This window comes from Electrophorus electricus, chromosome 6 (assembly GCF_041902795.1).
Source record: "Electrophorus electricus isolate QZ-2024a chromosome 6, ASM4190279v1, whole genome shotgun sequence".
Taxonomy (NCBI): Eukaryota; Metazoa; Chordata; class Actinopteri; order Gymnotiformes; family Gymnotidae; genus Electrophorus; species Electrophorus electricus.
The window spans coordinates 16,160,721-16,179,821 of NC_137502.1; the positions used below are offsets into that span (position 1 = coordinate 16,160,721).

At 39.9% G+C, this 19,101-nt stretch overlaps 1 protein-coding gene across 11 annotated transcripts in view; it reads left to right on the forward strand.

Moving 5' to 3' along the window:
• LOC113591774 (cyclic nucleotide-gated channel beta-3) overlaps window positions 1-19,095 on the forward strand; it is a 35,219-nt gene extending 16,124 nt beyond the window's left edge. For 4 of the 11 annotated variants that reach the window (XM_081715799.1, XM_081715801.1, XM_081715796.1 and 1 more), the window contains 33 exons: window positions 1,911-1,935; window positions 2,090-2,242; window positions 2,383-2,440; window positions 3,251-3,378; window positions 3,520-3,577; window positions 3,996-4,120; window positions 4,294-4,333; window positions 4,430-4,447; window positions 4,734-4,800; window positions 5,129-5,153; window positions 8,068-8,182; window positions 8,606-8,749; window positions 9,313-9,342; window positions 10,319-10,342; window positions 10,438-10,531; window positions 10,619-10,649; window positions 11,670-11,733; window positions 11,965-12,051; window positions 12,312-12,469; window positions 12,596-12,805; window positions 13,451-13,659; window positions 13,899-13,949; window positions 14,032-14,118; window positions 14,242-14,306; window positions 14,446-14,568; window positions 14,761-14,902; window positions 15,037-15,196; window positions 15,301-15,398; window positions 15,514-15,597; window positions 15,836-15,954; window positions 16,082-16,228; window positions 16,753-16,932; window positions 18,888-19,077. In XM_081715799.1, the coding sequence (XP_081571925.1) occupies window positions 1,911-1,935; window positions 2,090-2,242; window positions 2,383-2,440; window positions 3,251-3,378; window positions 3,520-3,577; window positions 3,996-4,120; window positions 4,294-4,333; window positions 4,430-4,447; window positions 4,734-4,800; window positions 5,129-5,153; window positions 8,068-8,182; window positions 8,606-8,749; window positions 9,313-9,342; window positions 10,319-10,342; window positions 10,438-10,531; window positions 10,619-10,649; window positions 11,670-11,733; window positions 11,965-12,051; window positions 12,312-12,469; window positions 12,596-12,805; window positions 13,451-13,659; window positions 13,899-13,949; window positions 14,032-14,118; window positions 14,242-14,306; window positions 14,446-14,568; window positions 14,761-14,902; window positions 15,037-15,196; window positions 15,301-15,398; window positions 15,514-15,597; window positions 15,836-15,954; window positions 16,082-16,228; window positions 16,753-16,930 (3,117 nt within the window). In that variant the 3' untranslated portion in view covers window positions 16,931-16,932; window positions 18,888-19,077. Of the gene's footprint in view, window positions 1-1,910; window positions 1,936-2,089; window positions 2,243-2,382; window positions 2,441-3,250; window positions 3,379-3,519; window positions 3,578-3,995; window positions 4,121-4,293; window positions 4,334-4,429; window positions 4,448-4,733; window positions 4,801-5,128; window positions 5,154-8,067; window positions 8,183-8,605; window positions 8,750-9,312; window positions 9,343-10,318; window positions 10,343-10,437; window positions 10,532-10,618; window positions 10,650-11,669; window positions 11,734-11,964; window positions 12,052-12,311; window positions 12,470-12,595; window positions 12,806-13,450; window positions 13,660-13,898; window positions 13,950-14,031; window positions 14,119-14,241; window positions 14,307-14,445; window positions 14,569-14,760; window positions 14,903-15,036; window positions 15,197-15,300; window positions 15,399-15,513; window positions 15,598-15,835; window positions 15,955-16,081; window positions 16,229-16,752; window positions 16,933-18,887 lie in introns of all 11 variants that reach the window. The other 7 variants (XM_081715800.1, XM_081715797.1, XM_081715802.1 and 4 more) reach the window with 7 other exon arrangements.
• The last annotated feature ends 6 nt before the right edge of the window (window positions 19,096-19,101 follow it).

Genomic DNA, 19,101 nt, shown 5'->3' on the forward strand with positions numbered 1-19,101 from the left:
TTGAATAGCAATAAGTAGCTGAAGCACTTTCTTCTGTAATTCTATGATAAAATAGAAGTGAGTACAGGGTGTTACTTGGTAATACAAGAATGTTATTTTTATTTGCCCAATAAACACTTTTAGGTACTTAACTTTAACATACAACATAAAACCAAGTATGGTTTAATAATAACCTTTATTTTCAACTCTTTTGGCATGGTATGTAAAAGTATTTTGACTACACTTACTTTTTTGGTAGTCTTAGCACTGTTTTTCCCATCCAGCTGGTTCTATAACAAGAGAATAGTGATGACAGCAGCAGAGATTTTTATACTGTTACTCATTAAAACATGATTTTGTTAAGGTGATCACCTATTCAGCATCTCAAAGTAGAATGAGATGTGTCTGTGAAGGAATTTAACAAACACTTGAATGGAATGGTTGCTGTACATGTGGAGATGCTGATTTAAGAAAAAAATGGACTGGTCTCTTATTTTTTTCCAGAGCTGTATGTATATGTGTGTGTATGTATGTGTGTGTGTGTGTATATATATATATATATATATATATATATATATATCCAGGCAGTCTTTTTTCCTTCAAGATCATATCCTCTACCTGGGAGCCTGAGAGTCCTGTAGTATCTTATCTGTTCCCACGACTACACTCTTCTGGACTGAGATCTCAGGTGTTGTTCCTGGTATCTGTTGGAGCCATTCCCCCAGTTTGGGGGTTACAGTCCCTAGTGCTTCGATTACCACAGGAACCACAGTTGCCTTCACACATCCACCCCCTCCTCCCCCCACATCTTTTCTGTCAGCCCTTGGTATTTCTCGGGCTTCTCGTGTTCCTTTTTCCTGATGTTGCTATCACCCAGGATTGCCACATCTATCACTACAGCCCTCTTATGTCTTTTGTCCACCACTAGTATGCCTGGTTGGTTAGCCATTACCATCTTGTCTGTCTGTATCTGGAAGTCCCACAGGATCTTAGCACAGTCATTTTCCACCAACTTTGTGGGTATATCCCACTTAGACCTTGAACTTCCATTCCATACTTGGCACAGACATTTCTGTACACTTTTCCAGCCACTTGGTTATGGTGAGCCTTGCCTGCAAGCATCTTGTTATGTGCTGGATTGTCTCAGTGGCATCTTTGCACAGCCTGCATCTGGGGTCCTTCCTGATGTGGTAAACAGATCTCGTGTTTAGCTCTTGTTCCTGTGCTGCCATGATTCGTGCCCCTGTGCTGACTTTCAATCCAGCTTTTCCAGCCATTGGTAGGATTTCTCCATATCAGCAACTTCTACTATTTGCTGCATGAAAGCATGATCATTACATTAAGGTTATAACGGTTTTAATATGTTCAAACCATTTTTCTAAGCTCATCTTATTTTCTTTCTTTATTCCCCTTTTCCCTTTTCTTTTTTCCCTTTCCTTCCTTAATCATTTATTAAGGATTCTGTAAACCTGAGCGAAGTCCCACTATAATTATGCTAGCGTTAGGTGTCTTATAACGTCAACGATTAGTTTTTATTAATTAATCAATAAACCTCTTGTTTATTCATTAAGTTGGTCATCGTGACAAGTATATTTGAAACAATGGTATTTGGACCCTGCACAAAATGTGAACTAATTTTGGAATGAGACTGATATAACATTAATAAACTTTAGGTAATTAATCGATAATAATCGATAATCGTTTCTCTACACTTAGGGTGGTACCCCCTGTTGATACTTTATAAATGTATACATTTTTGCTATGTTGTTGTTGTTGTTTTTTTTGTTGTTGTGTGACTGTAAAAAATGCTTGTGACAATATAAGAAGCACCCAGATATGATAAGCAAACCTAAATAGGCTTCACAATGGTCCATAATTCAGTGATTTTAAATAACTTGCTAAGATGCTCTGGATGTTGTTTTCTTTCACAGGTAAAAGATGCTAAAGATCAAGCAGGTGGGTCAGTTATTAAATGAATACACAAAACACAAGGCACTGTTAGAGATTACGGCAGTGGTGATGAACCTTGCAACAGTATTGTACTATGTACAGTATAATTATTATAAAGAGAGTGATGTACTGACCGTTGTCCTGTATATGATGTACATAGCTGTCCCTGTGGTGGAAGTGGTTTCTGGTGAAGAGACCCTTAGAGTGGTCGGTTGGATGAAGCAGGGTTTGGAGAATGTGGTTCTCCAGCCAGGAAACCCTCCAGCCAGCCCAGAACCTTCTGCTAAGAAGGAATCTCCACAACCAACAGAGGGTGAATATACCTGTTTGATAGTTTTTGGGTCTTCTGCCTTGTCTAGCCACTTTAGCTTGAAATGTGATAATGTTGTTACTACAAGAGAGAATTATTAAAAAATATTAACCAGCTCACCACGTTTTCATCATTTTGTTTAGCACCTCCACCCGCACCAGTTGAGACGCCTAAAACAGAAGATTTGACAAAAGCCATAAGGTAGATGTGCTTAGAACTGCACTCGTCATGTGTTTTTTTCTCTGGAAATGAGTCAGCATTATGAATACTAACTGGGTTTGTGTGCATTTGATGGCTTGTCAGCCATCAAAAAAGATCTGACCTTCTTTTGCTGCTGTCAAAGACCCAAAGGTACTTGCATATATAACAAACAAAAACAAACAGGAAGAGTAGTCTGTTTGTCTGCAAGGAAGCAACACTGTTACAGGCCCAAGAACTACTAGTTAGTTAAGTCAGATGTATTGTCTAGAGTATCTGGGCTAATTATGGTCTTCTAACTTAACAGATCTATATTTTTCTTGTATATTTGGGTTTAACATAGTTATGGTCCCTATCTATCATATGTTCTGTCAGCTAAAGCTGGATCCCACTGAGAGGCCAACTCACTTTCAGTCTGTGTCAAACCTACAGTTCAGCTCAAGCATGTTTTAGACGTACAAAATGTTAGTTCAAGCACAATCCAAAATCCAGAAAGAGAGAGAAAGAATAACATACACACAAAGTAGAACAAACACCAACTTTTCTCCCACAGCTGGTTCCTCTGTGCATCCGTCAAGAACCATGCTTGATTCAGTTTCATGTAAGGGAGCTAGCGCCCCCACATGTCTCCACCCTGGAAGTCAGTGCCTAACCCTACAGCAGGCAGACTGGTCTTCTGTCAGTCACTTCTCAAAGGTCAAAAAAGAAAGAAAGGAGTTTTGCTTTACTGTTGACCTGGTTTGTTGATTTTCATTTTCACTTTGCCCAGAAATCCCTGTCAATACTTTCCAAAATTCTCTCTCTCTCTTTCAGAATGATGCAGTGGATAAAGCAGGGTTTGGAAAAGGTGGTTCCCCAACCTGGACACTGTTCACCCAGCTCAGAACCTTCAGCAAATAATGAGAAGGAAATCCCTACCCCAGATCCCCAACTGACACAGGGTACATACACCTGAAAAACAGCCTCTTGATCTTCATCCACTTTATATCGTTTATATGCTCTGGGCTCCTGCAAGATTGTTTGTGTTAAAGAGATCTTTTAAAATCTTACTGTGATTTCAGTGCTTTTGTCATTCTGTTTAGCACCTCCACCCTCAAAAGCTGAGGCACCTAAAGTAGAGGATGGGGCCAAAGGCACAAAGTAGGTGTAGTTAGACTTATTTTCACATCCATGTAGTTTCATTAGCAGACAGTCTGAACTTTAACTGTGTGTGCTATTAACATACATGCAGGTAGCACTCCACTGGCAGCATTACTCAATGACATTGCTCTGCAGCTTGTAGTCTACTGATAGTGTTACATTGTGACATTGCTCTGCTGTTGTCAAAGACCCAAGCTATTTGCAAGCACAAGAAACTGAAACAACTTTTAGAGGAGACATCACCTACAAAAGATCAATAAAAAAAGAAAGAGAAATACCATTACTGAAATAGTTTATGCTTTTTAATTCCACTGAATCTGAATATACATGGGCCTGCAAAGTATGATAAGGCATGAGCTATATATCTGTACTCCTTAAACGCGCTCACACAAACATACAGACATTCTCTCTCCCTCAGGGCAATGGGGTGGATAATGCAGAGTTTTGATAAGGTAGTACCCCAGCCTCCATTCTGTCCAGAGCCTCAAACTAAGAAGGAGAAGGAGATCCCTGGCCCAGAACCACTTCCTCAACCAACACAAGGTAAATACATTTGAATTGCAGTCTCTCGGTCTTCTACCTTGACAGTTCACTTTGTTACTGAAATGTGATATTGAGCTCCTGTTACGTTTTTGTCATAAGGGAATCATTTAAATTATCTCACCCTGGTTAATTTTAGATTCTGTTATTCTGTTTAACACCTGTACACACAACAGCTGAGACACCCAAAGTAGAAGAAGAGCTCAAAGGCAAAAGGTGAATGTAGTTCAGCCTGTTTACATAGCCATGTGGTTTTTCAAATAATCTCTTCTGATAATTAATTGGGTGTTTGTGTGTTTGATGGCATCACAGCATGGAAGAAGAATCCAGGTAGGTGGCAGTATACTGATGGCATGCCTCCACAAAATTGTCCTGCTACCATCATAGACCCAAAACTGTTTCCTACATAAAAAACTAAAACATCCAGTCTACATGGGTAGTCTGCATGGAAGCATTGCCTACCAAGGTCAAAGTGCTTCACTGCTTGGAATGAATTTAATCTTTTTAATAGACCTTGCCCTGACAAGGCACATAAGATCCGTCTCATTACTTTCTGAACTTCTTTTTATAACTTTGTATATATCTAAAAATTAATCTATTTTCTTTCTTTTCCAAGCATGGTTGGTTGGATCATGCAGGGATTCGGCCGTTTTATGCCACAGCCTGTCCACAAACCAAAAATGGTAAGAGAATAAGGCTACCATCTTTGTGGCCTTATTAAAGTACACCAGCGTTTTTTCCAAGTATCTTCCAGCTGTATTTATGAAAGAAGCATGTTGCTTCTGAACATGTTGCTAAGTGGCTTTCCTCTCTTCTATTGTCTTTAGTAAATTTAGCAACACTGAATGAGAATGAATGGACAAGAGACAGGACTATATAATGGAGAGAAAGCAATGGATGACTTTTTCAGTTTCTTCTGCTGTTTCAACCATTTTAAGCCCTTATATCTACCATGACTGTGCAACATGTGTTAATCATGCTCTTTTCTAATATCTTGATATCTCTTCACAGGAGGCCTTGGATACAGTTCAAAGCAGTGAGTTTCTACATTGTCCCTTTCCCATACACATTGCATTGACTTTGAGAGTTTAGTAATGGCAAATAAAAGTGTGAGCATATCACACACTGTTTTTACATTCTAATGTACTAGTGCCTAAATTTTCCCGTAATGTTAGTGCTGTATTGGATTTGTGGACTGATCGTCCAGGGTTCTTTGTTACCTTGTATACATACTTGTCACTTCTTGAATCTCTTGAATTCTTTATATAGGACTAGTGTGTGACTTGTGTGTCTGAACACTAAATTAAAGCACAGTGGACCCTGGTGTAAAACACATATTGATGTTTGAAGAGGTTGTAGACATCTAATGATGTGTTTGAAGTTTGAAAAACAATTGTTTTCTGACATTGTAAAGGAGTTGGCTAGTTCAGACTGCCTTGTGCGGGTTCCTAAATTAGGGCAAGTCCCAGTGCAGTGGAGGCCCCATGCCCTGTGTATATTTGTGTCTGCTCTGCTCTGACATACTTGAACCAGTTCATGAAAGATTTGATTATATAAATATGGTGAGATAGATTGGTATGTAAAATCCAAACAGGGCTCTTGGATGACGAGGATAAAGAAGGAGGACCACTGCATTAGGGGTGCTGTGTATTGAGACACACTCTAACTCAGCTCCTCTTCTCCTTCTGTTTTAGGGGAGAAGGCATAAGAACCCCCTAAACATAAGGAGAAAAAGACTGGGAGAGTTACTTATCCCCACAACGAAAGAGGGCGCAAGGACATTTCTCAGATGGATGCCCACATCCACTCCCACCCATATTGTACATTTTTTGCCACACAAAAGGTTGGCCAGTGTAGGGCTCTGTAGAGCTACCTGCTCACTGACACTTTGAGCAGATATAATGTGTTATGCATTTCCTTCATGCTAGTTTAGCTATGGCACAATTGTGTAGTGCTTTATCTTGGGCCTTTGGAACAATCGCTGTTATGATTAGATCTAGCATCACAGCAAGCCTATTTGCTTGGCTCATCAGTAATTTTGATTGCATGGTTTTATACAAAAGGAATTCACTCTCTAGAGAACTCGCAACTAACAGCATTTAGCAGCAGTGTACTGTACCTTATGCAAGTAAGCTGTGATTCTTCTCATTCAGTGTTAAACTCCAGGTTCAACACCATTGTTTACATTCCTGTTGTTTTTGTTGTGTGATTGAGATGCTACCATTGGCTTGGCGTATGCTTATCTCTTATGAGAAATGCTTTCTGCATATAACAAGAAATAAACTGTTTTGAAATGCAAAATGTGGTGGGAGGTTAATATACAGTAGCCAAATAGGTCTCAAATAGGTCTCATTTTTAAATACATAAACACATTTCATATCAACATGAAGAATCAGGTTATCTGGTGTAGTAGCTAAGAATTACTATAGGAGAGGGATGTACTTAAAAGTTATTTGCATACGTATTATGTAAATATCATGTCTGATCAGTTAAACTTTGCTACAGATATAATGAGGATTATACCTTAATTCATCATTCATTCATTTCCTGTGTTTAAAGAGACTCTTCACAAACAAAGTGCTTAACTTAATTAATGATTAAGTGTGAGAACATTCACACCTGAATGTTGTAGCTTGTAAAACTGACAATAAACAATAGATTACCCCAAAGAAAAGAAGGGGGAGTCCATTTTGGAAATAAATAATAAAAAAATTAGTATGAATAATATAATGGCATTAAATCTGATTATGGAGTGCTACAGTGCTATATATGGAAAAGTTCTTTAAGAATCATATCTGATTGTGACGGCACGTTTTTGTTATTATAAGACGTGCTATTTTTACCTAAATATGGCTCTCTTATAGAAAGTACAATTTTTCATAATTTTCTCCATTGCTAAACTTTAAGTTTATATTTGGACTTGGATTGGACTCAGACATTTGTAAAGCTGTTTTGTGATAACATTTGTTGTAAAAAAGCAATATATAAATAAATTTGATTTGATTTTGATATTTGACACACAGATATTATAACAAATGTATTATATTATAAGGAGCATTGGTGCTTTTCATGTTTATATTTACATTTAGTACAAAAACATTGAGTTGAATGTCCATGCTAGTTTACACACATACCTGTGTGTTTGTGGTTTAGAACTAGAATGTGCATTTCACACAATTTTTTATTTTTTAACAGTGTATAAACATTGTATATGACATGATTCTGACGAGGTCCATTTCAGACAATTGGCATATGGGGTTGAGCCTCACTTCTCTAATAGTTCCAGTCAAAGTCAATCACACAGAGCAGTAACACTGGGTAATGAATCAAATTTATCAGTAGATTTAATACTTTAAAGAAATCAATATAGAAGTGTCAATATGTTATCAAGAACCTAGCTCAAAAGCGTGGGGAGTAACAGTGAGGAGAGGGGCTGGGGGTACACGTCACTGATGACAGAGAGCTTTAATGTTGGAAAAATACACCTGTCTCCTTCTCTAATGTTGAGAGAAAATATATCAAGTTTTGATAAACATAATAACACTATATGATGCTGAGCTTCAGTTTTTAAGGGATATTTAGATTAAATCATCGAATATTCAATTTCAATCCAGAATTATTGCAATTTAAATTTTAAATTAATATCACCCATAACAAAGCCGGGAAACACTTATGAAGTACAAGTCGCACAGTCACAGAGTTCCAGCTGTGGGGACTATGCCCTACAAGGTTTCTCTGCCTAAAAATTACATCCCCAGAAATGCTGGATGAGGTGTGTTGGGATTTTATATACACTGTTATAGACTACTATACAGAATAACAGTTGACAGTTACTGGACTGTCCGGTCTGGTCACCATAATACATATATGCCTCTTACATCAGTGCTTGTAACACACTAGAATCCAGTATTGCTTTTTAACCTCTCCTTACCCATCCCCTCTCACCTCAGCCTGCATTCTGCAGGAAGCATCGGACATGGTGCTGGAGGCAGTGGACACAGGGTGGGACAGCCAGCACTCCAAGCAAGAAGCTGATGATGTCACCATGGGCACCAAGAAGGACAGGTGAGGCGCTAAACCAGCAGCCACCAGGAGGCAGTCCACCTCTTTTATCTTTATAAAAAGTTCAGTTCCAACCATAATCAGCCAAGCCTCGTGTGTTTTAGCACATGCCTTCACCAACTGGCTGAAGTGCCTTGTGGATCTCAGAGTTTTAGATTGGAGTTGAACTGAACAAGAAAAGAGAATGACCACTGAGCCCAACAAAATATTAATCGCAGAAAAAAATGAATAAATGTTAGTGTATTTATAGTTTACTGGCTGTTGTACACTGAAATAAAATTATTTAATTTTCTTAAAATATTGATATTAATATTTAGAGTTTTGTTTCACATGTCTATTATTAGATAAATATGAAAACACTATTCTTTTTATTCTCATCATGCACTATGTGTAGCATTGTGTTCCTGTTTGCGGTATTGTGTACAGGCTGGAGCAGGAGTATCTGGAGGCAGCACAGCTAGCTGAGGAACTGGCCATCCAGGCCACCAAGGTCGCAGTCAAGCAGCCAGAGGAGCAGAGCACACACAGAGCCAGGGAACATGAAGTGTCTGAAGCAGGCAATGAAGAGCGGTAAGTCTTGCATACACACGCACATACACACACACACATGCACAAAACCTCATGCATAAACACACATATATACATAATTGCACACCACACACCTGATAATACACAAAATTACAAAATTGTCCCCAATTGCCCCAAAGATACAATCTACAATATTAAGAAAGGACCATAATGCAGAGTAGGCCCACTCTTCATACAGAATTCGATTTTGCTGCATACAGATGTCTTGTTTGTTAATCCCTTTTCCTGAAACTTATCATCATCATAGTTTGGCAGTACTGAGATGAGACCAAACCACTGCAGCCACTTTTTAACACATACCCACCCTCCCAAACACACAAGCACACACACATAAGCTCACTGTTTGCTTTGCATAGACTATCCAATATCCAGGAGGAGAATAAAGGAGACTCAGAGTCCCTCCTATCAATCTATCCACTGGCCTCCCTCATGTCTTTCATTATTTCATGCCCTTGTGCTTTGCAGATGTTTGGCTGGTGAAGCAAGTCCAGCAAACTGCATGTGATTCATCCTGCATGTCCTGTTCTTTCCCCTCTTGTCTGCAGCTGCCCTACAGTGTCTGGCCTATCATACAGGTTACAGTCACTGCATGAGGGGAGGGAGGTGGGCATTGGTTATAGGAAAGCCCATGAGTAAGGGAATCCATTCTCTGAGCTCAGTGGTCAACAGCTAGCAGGCTGAGAGAAGAAAAACAAATGGTCTCTTACATAGCATTATGTGTACTCATTTAAGTTCACCTTGAACGGTCATGGAACAACATTCTTGTTTTAACCATGCGCCCAAACATCTGATTCAATGTTTCCTTCTTCATAAAGGAGAAGAGTCTACTGGCAAAATCTACTGGTGCTCTGCAGGGTTGGACAAAATTCTATGATTGGCACCTTTTCTGAGTACCTGTAGTCTAAACAAAAATTAAATGAAAGGCATGCTTTTCTTAAACATGGAAAAGTCCTGCTTTAACATGGACATCTGTAGAGCACAGAAGCTTTGAACCTACTTGCCCTCAGCTGTGTGTACAGGCCTAGTTTGGCATCTCATTCATCACTGCTTGTGAAAGGCATCTGCTGCATGCTGAACTGCCTAGCTCACATTAGGTTTTTAGCATTTTTAAAGAGATCAGGGAAGATCCTGTTTTTGAGATTTTATCTAATCTGTTTGAAATATATACAGAGGCACAATGATAGGTGTCTTTCTCAACATCTATAAATTTGCCAGTAGAGAAGGAATGGGATCCATAGAACAGGTTAAAGATGTTTTGAAAAAAGAAAATACAGTATGCTTCTTCACTTCTTTGTTTTAAAGGAGCAGATTGTGTGTCCACTGAGCAATGACCTCAGGGGCTAAGATCTGGCTTTATCCTTTTCCGCTTAACCAGATGTTAAACTGCTTCCTCCCTTGTGAGAGCATGCAGTCTGCAAAGGGAGTGTTTAGTGCTGAGACTAGGTACAGTTCAGATAGACTGTAACTGACATGAAATAAACCTTCATGTGCAACGTTAAACCATGTTCTTTGTCTTATTGTTTCTTTTTTCGGCAAAAAATTGCTCTCCAGTGTAAATGGAGCAGATATTAATGGGTATGTTGTAATCCATAAAACAATACCTTTGACTTGGTTCTCAGGCATTGTGAATGGTGGCATTGATGGCTCTGACAATGCTCCCTCTCAAACAGCCTCTACCGGAGTGTGGGCATTGCTGAGAGTCTTCCATCGAACAAGCCTGAGATTCTAGCTGTGATCACAGAGTCCCAAACTGAATTTATCCAGGTAACATGTAATATGGTAAAGACAGCCAGCAAATAACAACTTCATAATTTTGACTGATTTACTAACTATAATTTCCTGTTTATACAGAGAAAAGAGGCATGTGAAGAGGCAGGTGGAGGTTAGTGGTGATCATAAACATTATATGTGTTTTGTAAATGTAAAATGCCTGACAATTTTCATATCTGTTTCATCTGATTAATTCTATTCAAATAAAATGAAAACGTAGTCTCTTTTAAAGTTTAAAACCATTAGGTTTCTCGTTACATGAAGCAGTGCTGTCAGCTAGCTTAGAAAGACCATCAAAGTGCCATCGCTTCCTCACCTACAAATAAAAGTAACACATTAGGTTGTCCAACCCGCTGGGGCACCCCCATCTGCCCTGCACTAAAGCGCTGGATTCCTCGACTCCCTCATATCCTCTCAGTAGCTACAACCATCTGCTGAAGGGGAGCAGCTTTGCCTCTTCCAATCTGGCCTTGCTTTGCCAGGAGCTGACGCAGGTCCCAAAGCAGGCCCGCCAGTGCTCCTGCATCTCAGTGGCCTTAAGCCCCTGTAGGACGCCTGAGTCTGCATAGACCTGCACTTAGAGTCTGCAGCTAGCTAGCATCTTAGCAGCCAAATAAAACCCTCTCATTGCTAAGTTCATGCCAAAGCTCCACAGTATATCCATCGATGCCTGTTTGTTCCCTGAAGAGCATCAGACTCAGAGTTCTCCTTAGAGAGATCCAGCAGTATATAAACAAACATTCAGGTGAACTAGCCACTCGTGCTGTGGTAAATTGTCCTGTGTCATACTTGGACATGCTGCGTAATATTGTGCTGTGATTTTTGAGTTGGTACCCAGTGTTTCCTTTAAATTAGTTACCATGACTACTTTGGTGCAAAGCCTTCATAAAAGGCATATGCAGTACAATCCTTTTCTGTAAAGACTTAATACTACCAGCAAGTTTCAAGTTTTCAAGTTTGGTTTATTTGTCACATACATAGTCATACACAGTACAACACGCAGTGAAATGGTGGAGAGTGCTCTGTCCAAACTGAGGAAGAGAACCAGGGGTGCATAGAGAAAAAAATATATATATACAGATAAATATATATTCTGATAGACCTTTGTTTGAATGTCCACATGCAAACAAAGCGAGGGTTGAAGATGCATCCTCTGCCATTGCACCCCAAATCATTGAACCCCAAGAGTACATCAGGTGAGAATCTTACCATCTGTCTCTAGTGGCATGCTGGTGCAGGGAGAGGCATCACCCTGAAATCCAGCAACTGCCTTGCGCTAACACAGGGGCACACTGAGCAACAAACTACAACTACAATGATCATCAGTGACTCCTCCTTCTTTGCTAGTGTAGAAACTGTTCCCTGCAGTTTTGCTGTTTGTTTGTTTTTTTCACTTTGCTTATGTGCTTTCATGTCTGCCAATCCAGGAAAACAAACCAGCCAGGAGACCAAGCATTGGGCCTGAAGGAGGAGGATCTGCCCATCCAGCCTGGTCTCCTCAATGCAAATCGGGAGTGAGTGACAGGCCATGATGCTACACTTATTTAAAAAATTTAAATCTAGAAATCTAGTATCCACCAATCAGCTTGGTGTCATCTGCATAACTTTTAGCTAGGACTTTTGACTGAACTTTTCCTTTAAGAAGTATAAATAAATCAATGGCTGTGCAAGAGAGTTATTAACATTTGGTACTCAATACAAGCACTTTTGTTTTCTTCAGCAAGTGTTATGTTTTTTTTTCCATTGTGTCCTGTTTGTTGATGTGACGTGGCAGGGACTCTGAGTGGCCTCTCTCTGCAGCTAGCCAGACGAGTGTCATCGTGAGCAAGCGTCTGCAGGAGCTGGTGAAGCTGTTCAAGGAACGAACAGAACGAACTAAAGAGAGACTTGTTGACCCAGATGAGTCTGAGGAGGAGAGCCCCTCACGTGAGTGTGTGTGTCTAGATATGTATTTAGTTCTTTCTGAAGTCCAAATGTCCCCAGGTTGATATGAAAACCTCAAAAGAGCCAAAACACTTCCAACCTTACTGAGGTTAAGGTTGACCTTTCCACCTACAGCACCTGCCAAAAAAGCTGGAGCTGCCCCGCCGCTATCCCCTCCTCCCCCTGAGGAGAAGAGCAATTCTAAAGCTGATGGCAAGGACGATGAAGAACAGTTCTTTGAGTTCATGGGCTATATGGTGAAGGTGCCCAAAATACCTGCGATGCCAGGCTGGATGCAAGCTATAATGGTGTATCGCTTCCCTTCCAGCATTGATCCCTACACTGGTAAGACTATACATAATGCTGGTAAGACTATACATAATGCTGTTTAAACATGCATTCACCAGTCACTTAGTTAGAAGTACCTACCTTTTGCCTACACCCGCTGACCCAGTTGGCCCAGTCATATGTTGAATTGATTATATTTGGGTGGCAGTCTATTCTCAACACAAAATAAACACTAAAGTAGTAGATGGTAGTGGGTGTTGAGCTGGTACATGCCTATCAGATTATTAGCAGTGTGCATGGTAACAGGACTATAGTCTTTAGCTGTACACTTACAAGGTGTCTTCAATTGAGTTGTAATCTAATAAAGTGGATGGTGAGTGTAATGGTGCTCTTAATATTTGATTTTTAGGATTGGAACTGATAATGCTTTTGACATCCTTCCTGTATGCTGCAAACATTTGGTTCAGAGGTTTTCAGTCTCAGTCCATGAGGACATAGTGTGTGCCCTTAACATTTCAGTGCTCTTTCTTCCCAAACACCACTCACTTGCCTCTTGAAGAGCTCAATAATTACCTGACAGGTTGAAACAGACATGTAATAATAAAAAAACATGCAGTCCATGGAATCAAATAGAGTACCAGAGTCAGTCAAAGTAGTGTAATTTAGACATGAATGTCCCCTGTTTATGTTTCCTCCTGACAGATATGACCTATGTCATTTGGCTGTTCATCGTGACATGTGCGTGGAACTGGAACGTGTGGTTGATCCCTGTCCGCTGGGTGTTCCCATACCAGACTCCAGAGAACATCCACCTGTGGCTGCTGGTGGACTATCTGTGTGACACAATCTACATCCTGGATATTCTTGTCTTCCAGCCACGGCTGCAGTTTGTACGAGGGGGGGATATTGTGGTGCGTAGGCTGAGCTGGATACAAACACAAACACACATGCGCACACATGGCTGAGAATCGCAGTATATTTACTGTAAACGATACACATGCACATTCACAGATGGATGCAAATATATACTGTACAGACAACACAAACAATACTCGTTCAAGTATACAAACTACTCCATGAATGTAAATATGTAAAGGAGTACATTTGCATGTAGTTAATTGATATGTCTGTTTTTTTATGCCTGTTTCAGTGTGATAAAAAGGATATGAGAGTACATTACATGAAAACTCAACGATTTAAGGTGAGCCCCAGAGAAAAGGTATGGATTCTTGTTTGTTTGTTTGTTTGTTTTGAATATGACTGATGCTGTCTGGATGTTTCAGATGGATTTGATCAGTCTCTTCCCCTTGGACATCCTGTACTATTTCACCGGAGTGAAATCTGTTTTGCGCTTTCCTCGCCTTCTAAAGGTATCAGTGCTCTTCAATAGGTATCCAAATGCCTGCCCACATACACAAACACAAATGCTAGATATGCCTAAATATGCCTTTGGTTTACTATTCGCACTAATGAAATATTAATAACTCCTACAGTATATGGCATTCTTTGAATTCAATGATCGTCTGGAGGCTGTGATGAAAAAAGCCTACATTTACAGGTAAGCTTTCAGTACATAATGTTCAGTAAGTTGAGGATTTCTTTTATCTGAGTTCCTCTTCATTGCCTTACTACGTATTCTGCTTTTGGAGTCTGGCTGTCACAGGTTTCTCTCCCTCCTGTGTGTGTCATTCTCTCAGAGTCATCCGGACATCTGCATATCTGATTTACTCTCTGCACTGCAATGCCTGTATGTTCTATTGGGGATCTGATTATGAAGGTCTGGGCTCCACTAAATGGGTCTATGATGGCAGAGGCAACAGGTGACCACATCAAGACTCCTCACTCCAGCACTGCGCATTAAAAATCAACTAAGTCTTCGCATCAATCTTAGTGCCATACATTAGAAAATGCATGTTCTTTGTGTGTGTGTGTGTGTGCGCGTGCATGCGTGTGTGTGTGTGTGTGTATGCACATACGTGTGTGTGTGTGGTATGTGCACCTGTGCATGACAGTTATATCCGCTGCTACTACTTTGCTGTAAAAACCCTGATCACCATTGGAGGTTTGCCAGATCCCACCACTGTCTTTGAAATTGTGTTTCAAATGGTCAATTACTTCGTGGGAGTCTTTGCTTTCTCAATCATGATTGGTCAGGTGAGTGGCACATGTGGTCAGTTAGGAAGAGAAAGAGATAGAGACAATAGAGTGAGATTAAAGGTACGTACAGTTGTTTCCTGTTGTTCTTTTGTGCTGTTTGCATGTGTGTCTATTTGTGTGTGCCCGTGTAGATGAGAGATGTTGTTGGAGCTGCCACTGCAGGACAGGCTTACTACAGGTCATGTGTGGACAGCACAGTGAGCTACATGACATCCTACCGTATCCCTCGTGAGATTCAAAACCGGGTCAAAATCTGGTATGATTACACGTGGCAGTCCCAAGGCATGCTGGGTAAGCACAAATTGATTTTAAAAAAGGGATTTCACATTTGTTGGCTTGATTATATAATTAACCATGCCTGTAATGAAAGGGAATCTCTGTCATTCTCTATTAAGATGAGCAAGAGTTACTCAGGCAACTACCTGATAAGATGCGTCTGGACATTGCAGTGGATGTGAATTATGCCATTGTCAGCAAAGTAGCTCTTTTTCAAGTGAGCCTTGGTTAAGGACCATAAACTAAAATATGCCAAGCCACACTCACACAAGAGATTGAGACAGTGCCCTTATTCAACCTTGTCTCAATGCCTCTCTCACTCTCATTCTCAGGGTTGTGACAGACAAATGATTTTTGACATGTTAAAGAGGCTGAAGTCTGTGGTGTACCTCCCAGGAGACTACGTCTGCAAGAAGGTAAGTTACCGATTGCAGATCACACCAAAGACGCTGACAAGCACCTCTCCCACATAATCCTTAATATATGTGTTGATTGTTAAGCATGGAAGCAAATCCTTTAGCTTTTAGCTTCTCAGAGTCTCTGAGGGACAGAACTTAGGGTCAAAAACGTCTGATAGTACTGGAAAAAGTCTATTGTCCTTTGTCTTTCATGCTTGTGGTGTAAAGTGCCTCCTGATCCTCCTCTTGCTGGCAGGGCGAGATTGGCAGGGAGATGTACATCATCAAAGCCGGAGAGGTGCAAGTTGTTGGAGGCCCAGACGGGAAGACTGTGTTTGTGACCTTGCGAGCAGGTTCCGTGTTTGGAGAAATCAGGTGAAGCTTCTGAGCATAGACCACCACTGGATAACCTAATCCTCAGGGAATCGTACAATTTCCCCTTGGGAAAGGGTGTCCTGTTGTGTGTGAAATGGTTATGGGGGTTGTGTGATGTCTCCATCAGCTTGCTGGCAGTCGGAGGGGGGAATAGACGCACAGCTAATGTTGTGGCTCATGGCTTCGCTAACCTCTTCATCCTGGATAAGAAGGACCTAGCGGAGATCCTGGTGCACTACCCTGAATCCCAGAAACTACTGCGCAAGAAGGCCAAGTGAGGGAATAGGGGCTCAGATGTGACTCAAACACACACTCTGACTGAATCAACTATAACATTTTTTGCAGAGCTTCTTGTACAGTACACTAGATAAAGAAAGTTCAATCTCCCCCACCCACTCCCTCAGATGAATGGGCATTAAACTCCATTATTGTGTGATTAGTGTCTTAGCAATGAGCTCATTGGGATCAGGAAAAAGCCTCATGATTCCTGTTTGCTGCTCATCCATGGTTCCAATTCATCATCATAATTCAGTTTATGGGTGTGTGGGAATGTGTGTGTGGAACCTGTCTGTGCAATGAAGTCTTATAATCCTTTTTTAAAAAGTGAAAATCTCAACCACAAGTGCACTATGCACTTTACTACTGTATATCACCTCATCCAGCCTATCAAATAATCAAACCCTTAATGAACTCAGCCAGTAAGTGTAAGGCAGCAGGTGCCCCGCTGGGCAGATCCTGACCAGTCCTTTGGTGAACTACATGCATGTGTGAGCTTGTTTTTGTGTTTGTGTTTCCCAGGAAGATGCTGACAAAGGATAAAAAGCCTCCAGAAGAAAAGGGAGTGGTTCAGGAACCTAGCCAGGTCATCATAACACGACCCGAGACTCCCAAGCTCTTCAAGGCTGCCCTGATGGTGGCCAAAGGAGAGACTTTTGCCAAGCTGAAGGAGACCTACAAGAGCAGTGAAGCACAGTAGAGGTGCAGACAACACACTCATTGTTTTTATACTTAACGTCCCAGAGTGTTATGCCATTATTGCTTTGCAATAGTGCATTTCTGCAGATTTCACACATGTGGACAGATCTATGGAATGCATTGTGGAATAAATTTTACCCAGCCAACACCTTGGCCACCATTAAAACCATCTCATAAAATGGTTTTTAGGTTGTTGTAGTCAATATTATAATTCTTGCTCACTTCCATCCCATCCAGTCCCACAAACTCAGTCCCAACATTCAAAGCTTTCTTCAAAGATCCTCAGTTCTTTTTTTAAATTTTGGATAATACATCAACACATACAAACAAGTAAGGACAGCAACTATTAAGGGGAAAAAACAAATATAAAACACATATACCAAAAAACATGCAAGCATATTACATATTATTATACTATTCAGCTATTTAAGTGCTAATTTGTTATAAGAGAAATGCAAAGCAAACATATTTTGATTAAATTCAACATAGAAGAAAACAAATGTTTGTTGTTTATCAGTCCATTTACATTTGTGGTTATAAAATATGGACATAAAAATACCTGTATTAATAAAGAAATTAAAAGTAAAGATATTAGAATGATTAAAAATACTTAATGTCATAGCATTGAAATGAAGCTAAATTAGAGTAAAAGGTGGAAAACCATTTTTCAGTCTCAGTGCAAAATGTTCTTACATATTCACAGGAAAAAATGTTCAGTGATTTCATAATGTGAAAAACAATTCGCTTTGGATAAAAGCGTCAGATAAATGTAAATGTGAAATCTGCCACAATGAAGATCATTAACAGGGCAAAAACATAACAGAATATTGAAACAAGTTTCCTTTACTTTGGGAGGGACTGAGTGTTTGAAGTATGTTGTACTTCAAGTATGTTGTACTTTGGCTCACATACAGGGTGGGTCATTGTTATGACAAAATGGTCTGTTGAACCCTACAAATAAAGATTCGTATAAAAACCTCTTTATCCACAAGTTGTTACATTCTAAACTCATTAACTCCAGACTAGTTTAAGGAGAGAAAGATATATTTGAACATTGCATACCTTTTATTAACCGAAGCAAGGCAAAAGGAATAGCTTGGTATGATCTTGCAAATTCTCTACTGTCAACATTGAATTTAAATTTAGTCACAAAATCAATAATAGGCAAGAAGTCACCATTTTTATCCAGAAGTTACAAACAAATTTAATCTTATGCTTTAAATAATTTGGTTTAAAATGATTTTCTGTTCGGATTGATAAAATGATTATTCCAGAGCACAGTATTCTGAAGAGAAAAATTATGCTTCAAGAGGATTTCCCAAAAATGTAAAGCTTGCTGATGAAACCCAAATCGCTTTATTGAAACTTTAGATAACTCAAAATAAAAAATCTCAATTAAAAAAATCAAGTCCTCCTCACTTGTGGACTGAGCTATTTGGAATATGGAATGATATGGAAGTGCTCTTGGTTTAGCAGGATTTAAACTAGTTGATTCTAAATGGCCGTACTGCTGATTCAAAGCCTTCAACCCTCCTATTTTCATAGTCTTTCAAAAGCTGAGCTTTATGAATATAATGTGTTTTGTACTTCAAAATAAGTGAAAATATAAGCGAGTTTGTTTTCTTAATATAGGAGACCTGGATATATTCATATTTTTAGTTGTTGATTACATAGTCCATGACAATCACAGAGACACTTATTTTCTCAGAAAAACTACTTTCGTGACTACTATGATGATGTAAAATAGCTTAAGGTATTCAAAATGTACAAGTTAAGTAAAACCAAGGTGATAGCAGTAAATAATTCAACCTGCTGGCCTGATCTAATCAGCAAATCCAGACCAAGAAGGACTTTTACTTTATGACTTGTCCACCTCTGTGAATATCTATCCTAATAATGACATTCATCAAACTTTGTAATGTGGGATGTTCCCGATCACCTGTAATCTCCACCTCTAGGCCTTCTGGCTTGACCCTCACCCTCACTTTACCATTTGCTCCTCACCTCACCCCCACCACCCAAGGCAGCATGGAGAGGAGATTCTATATGTGGGGTTGGGTCCTGGAGAGGAAGAGGATGGCGAGGCTAAGGAAACAGAAGAAAGACACGTCTTAACAGCTAACAATGGGAGAGGAAGGAGGGAGAGGGGGCTGGGAAATATTCTTGGTCCTG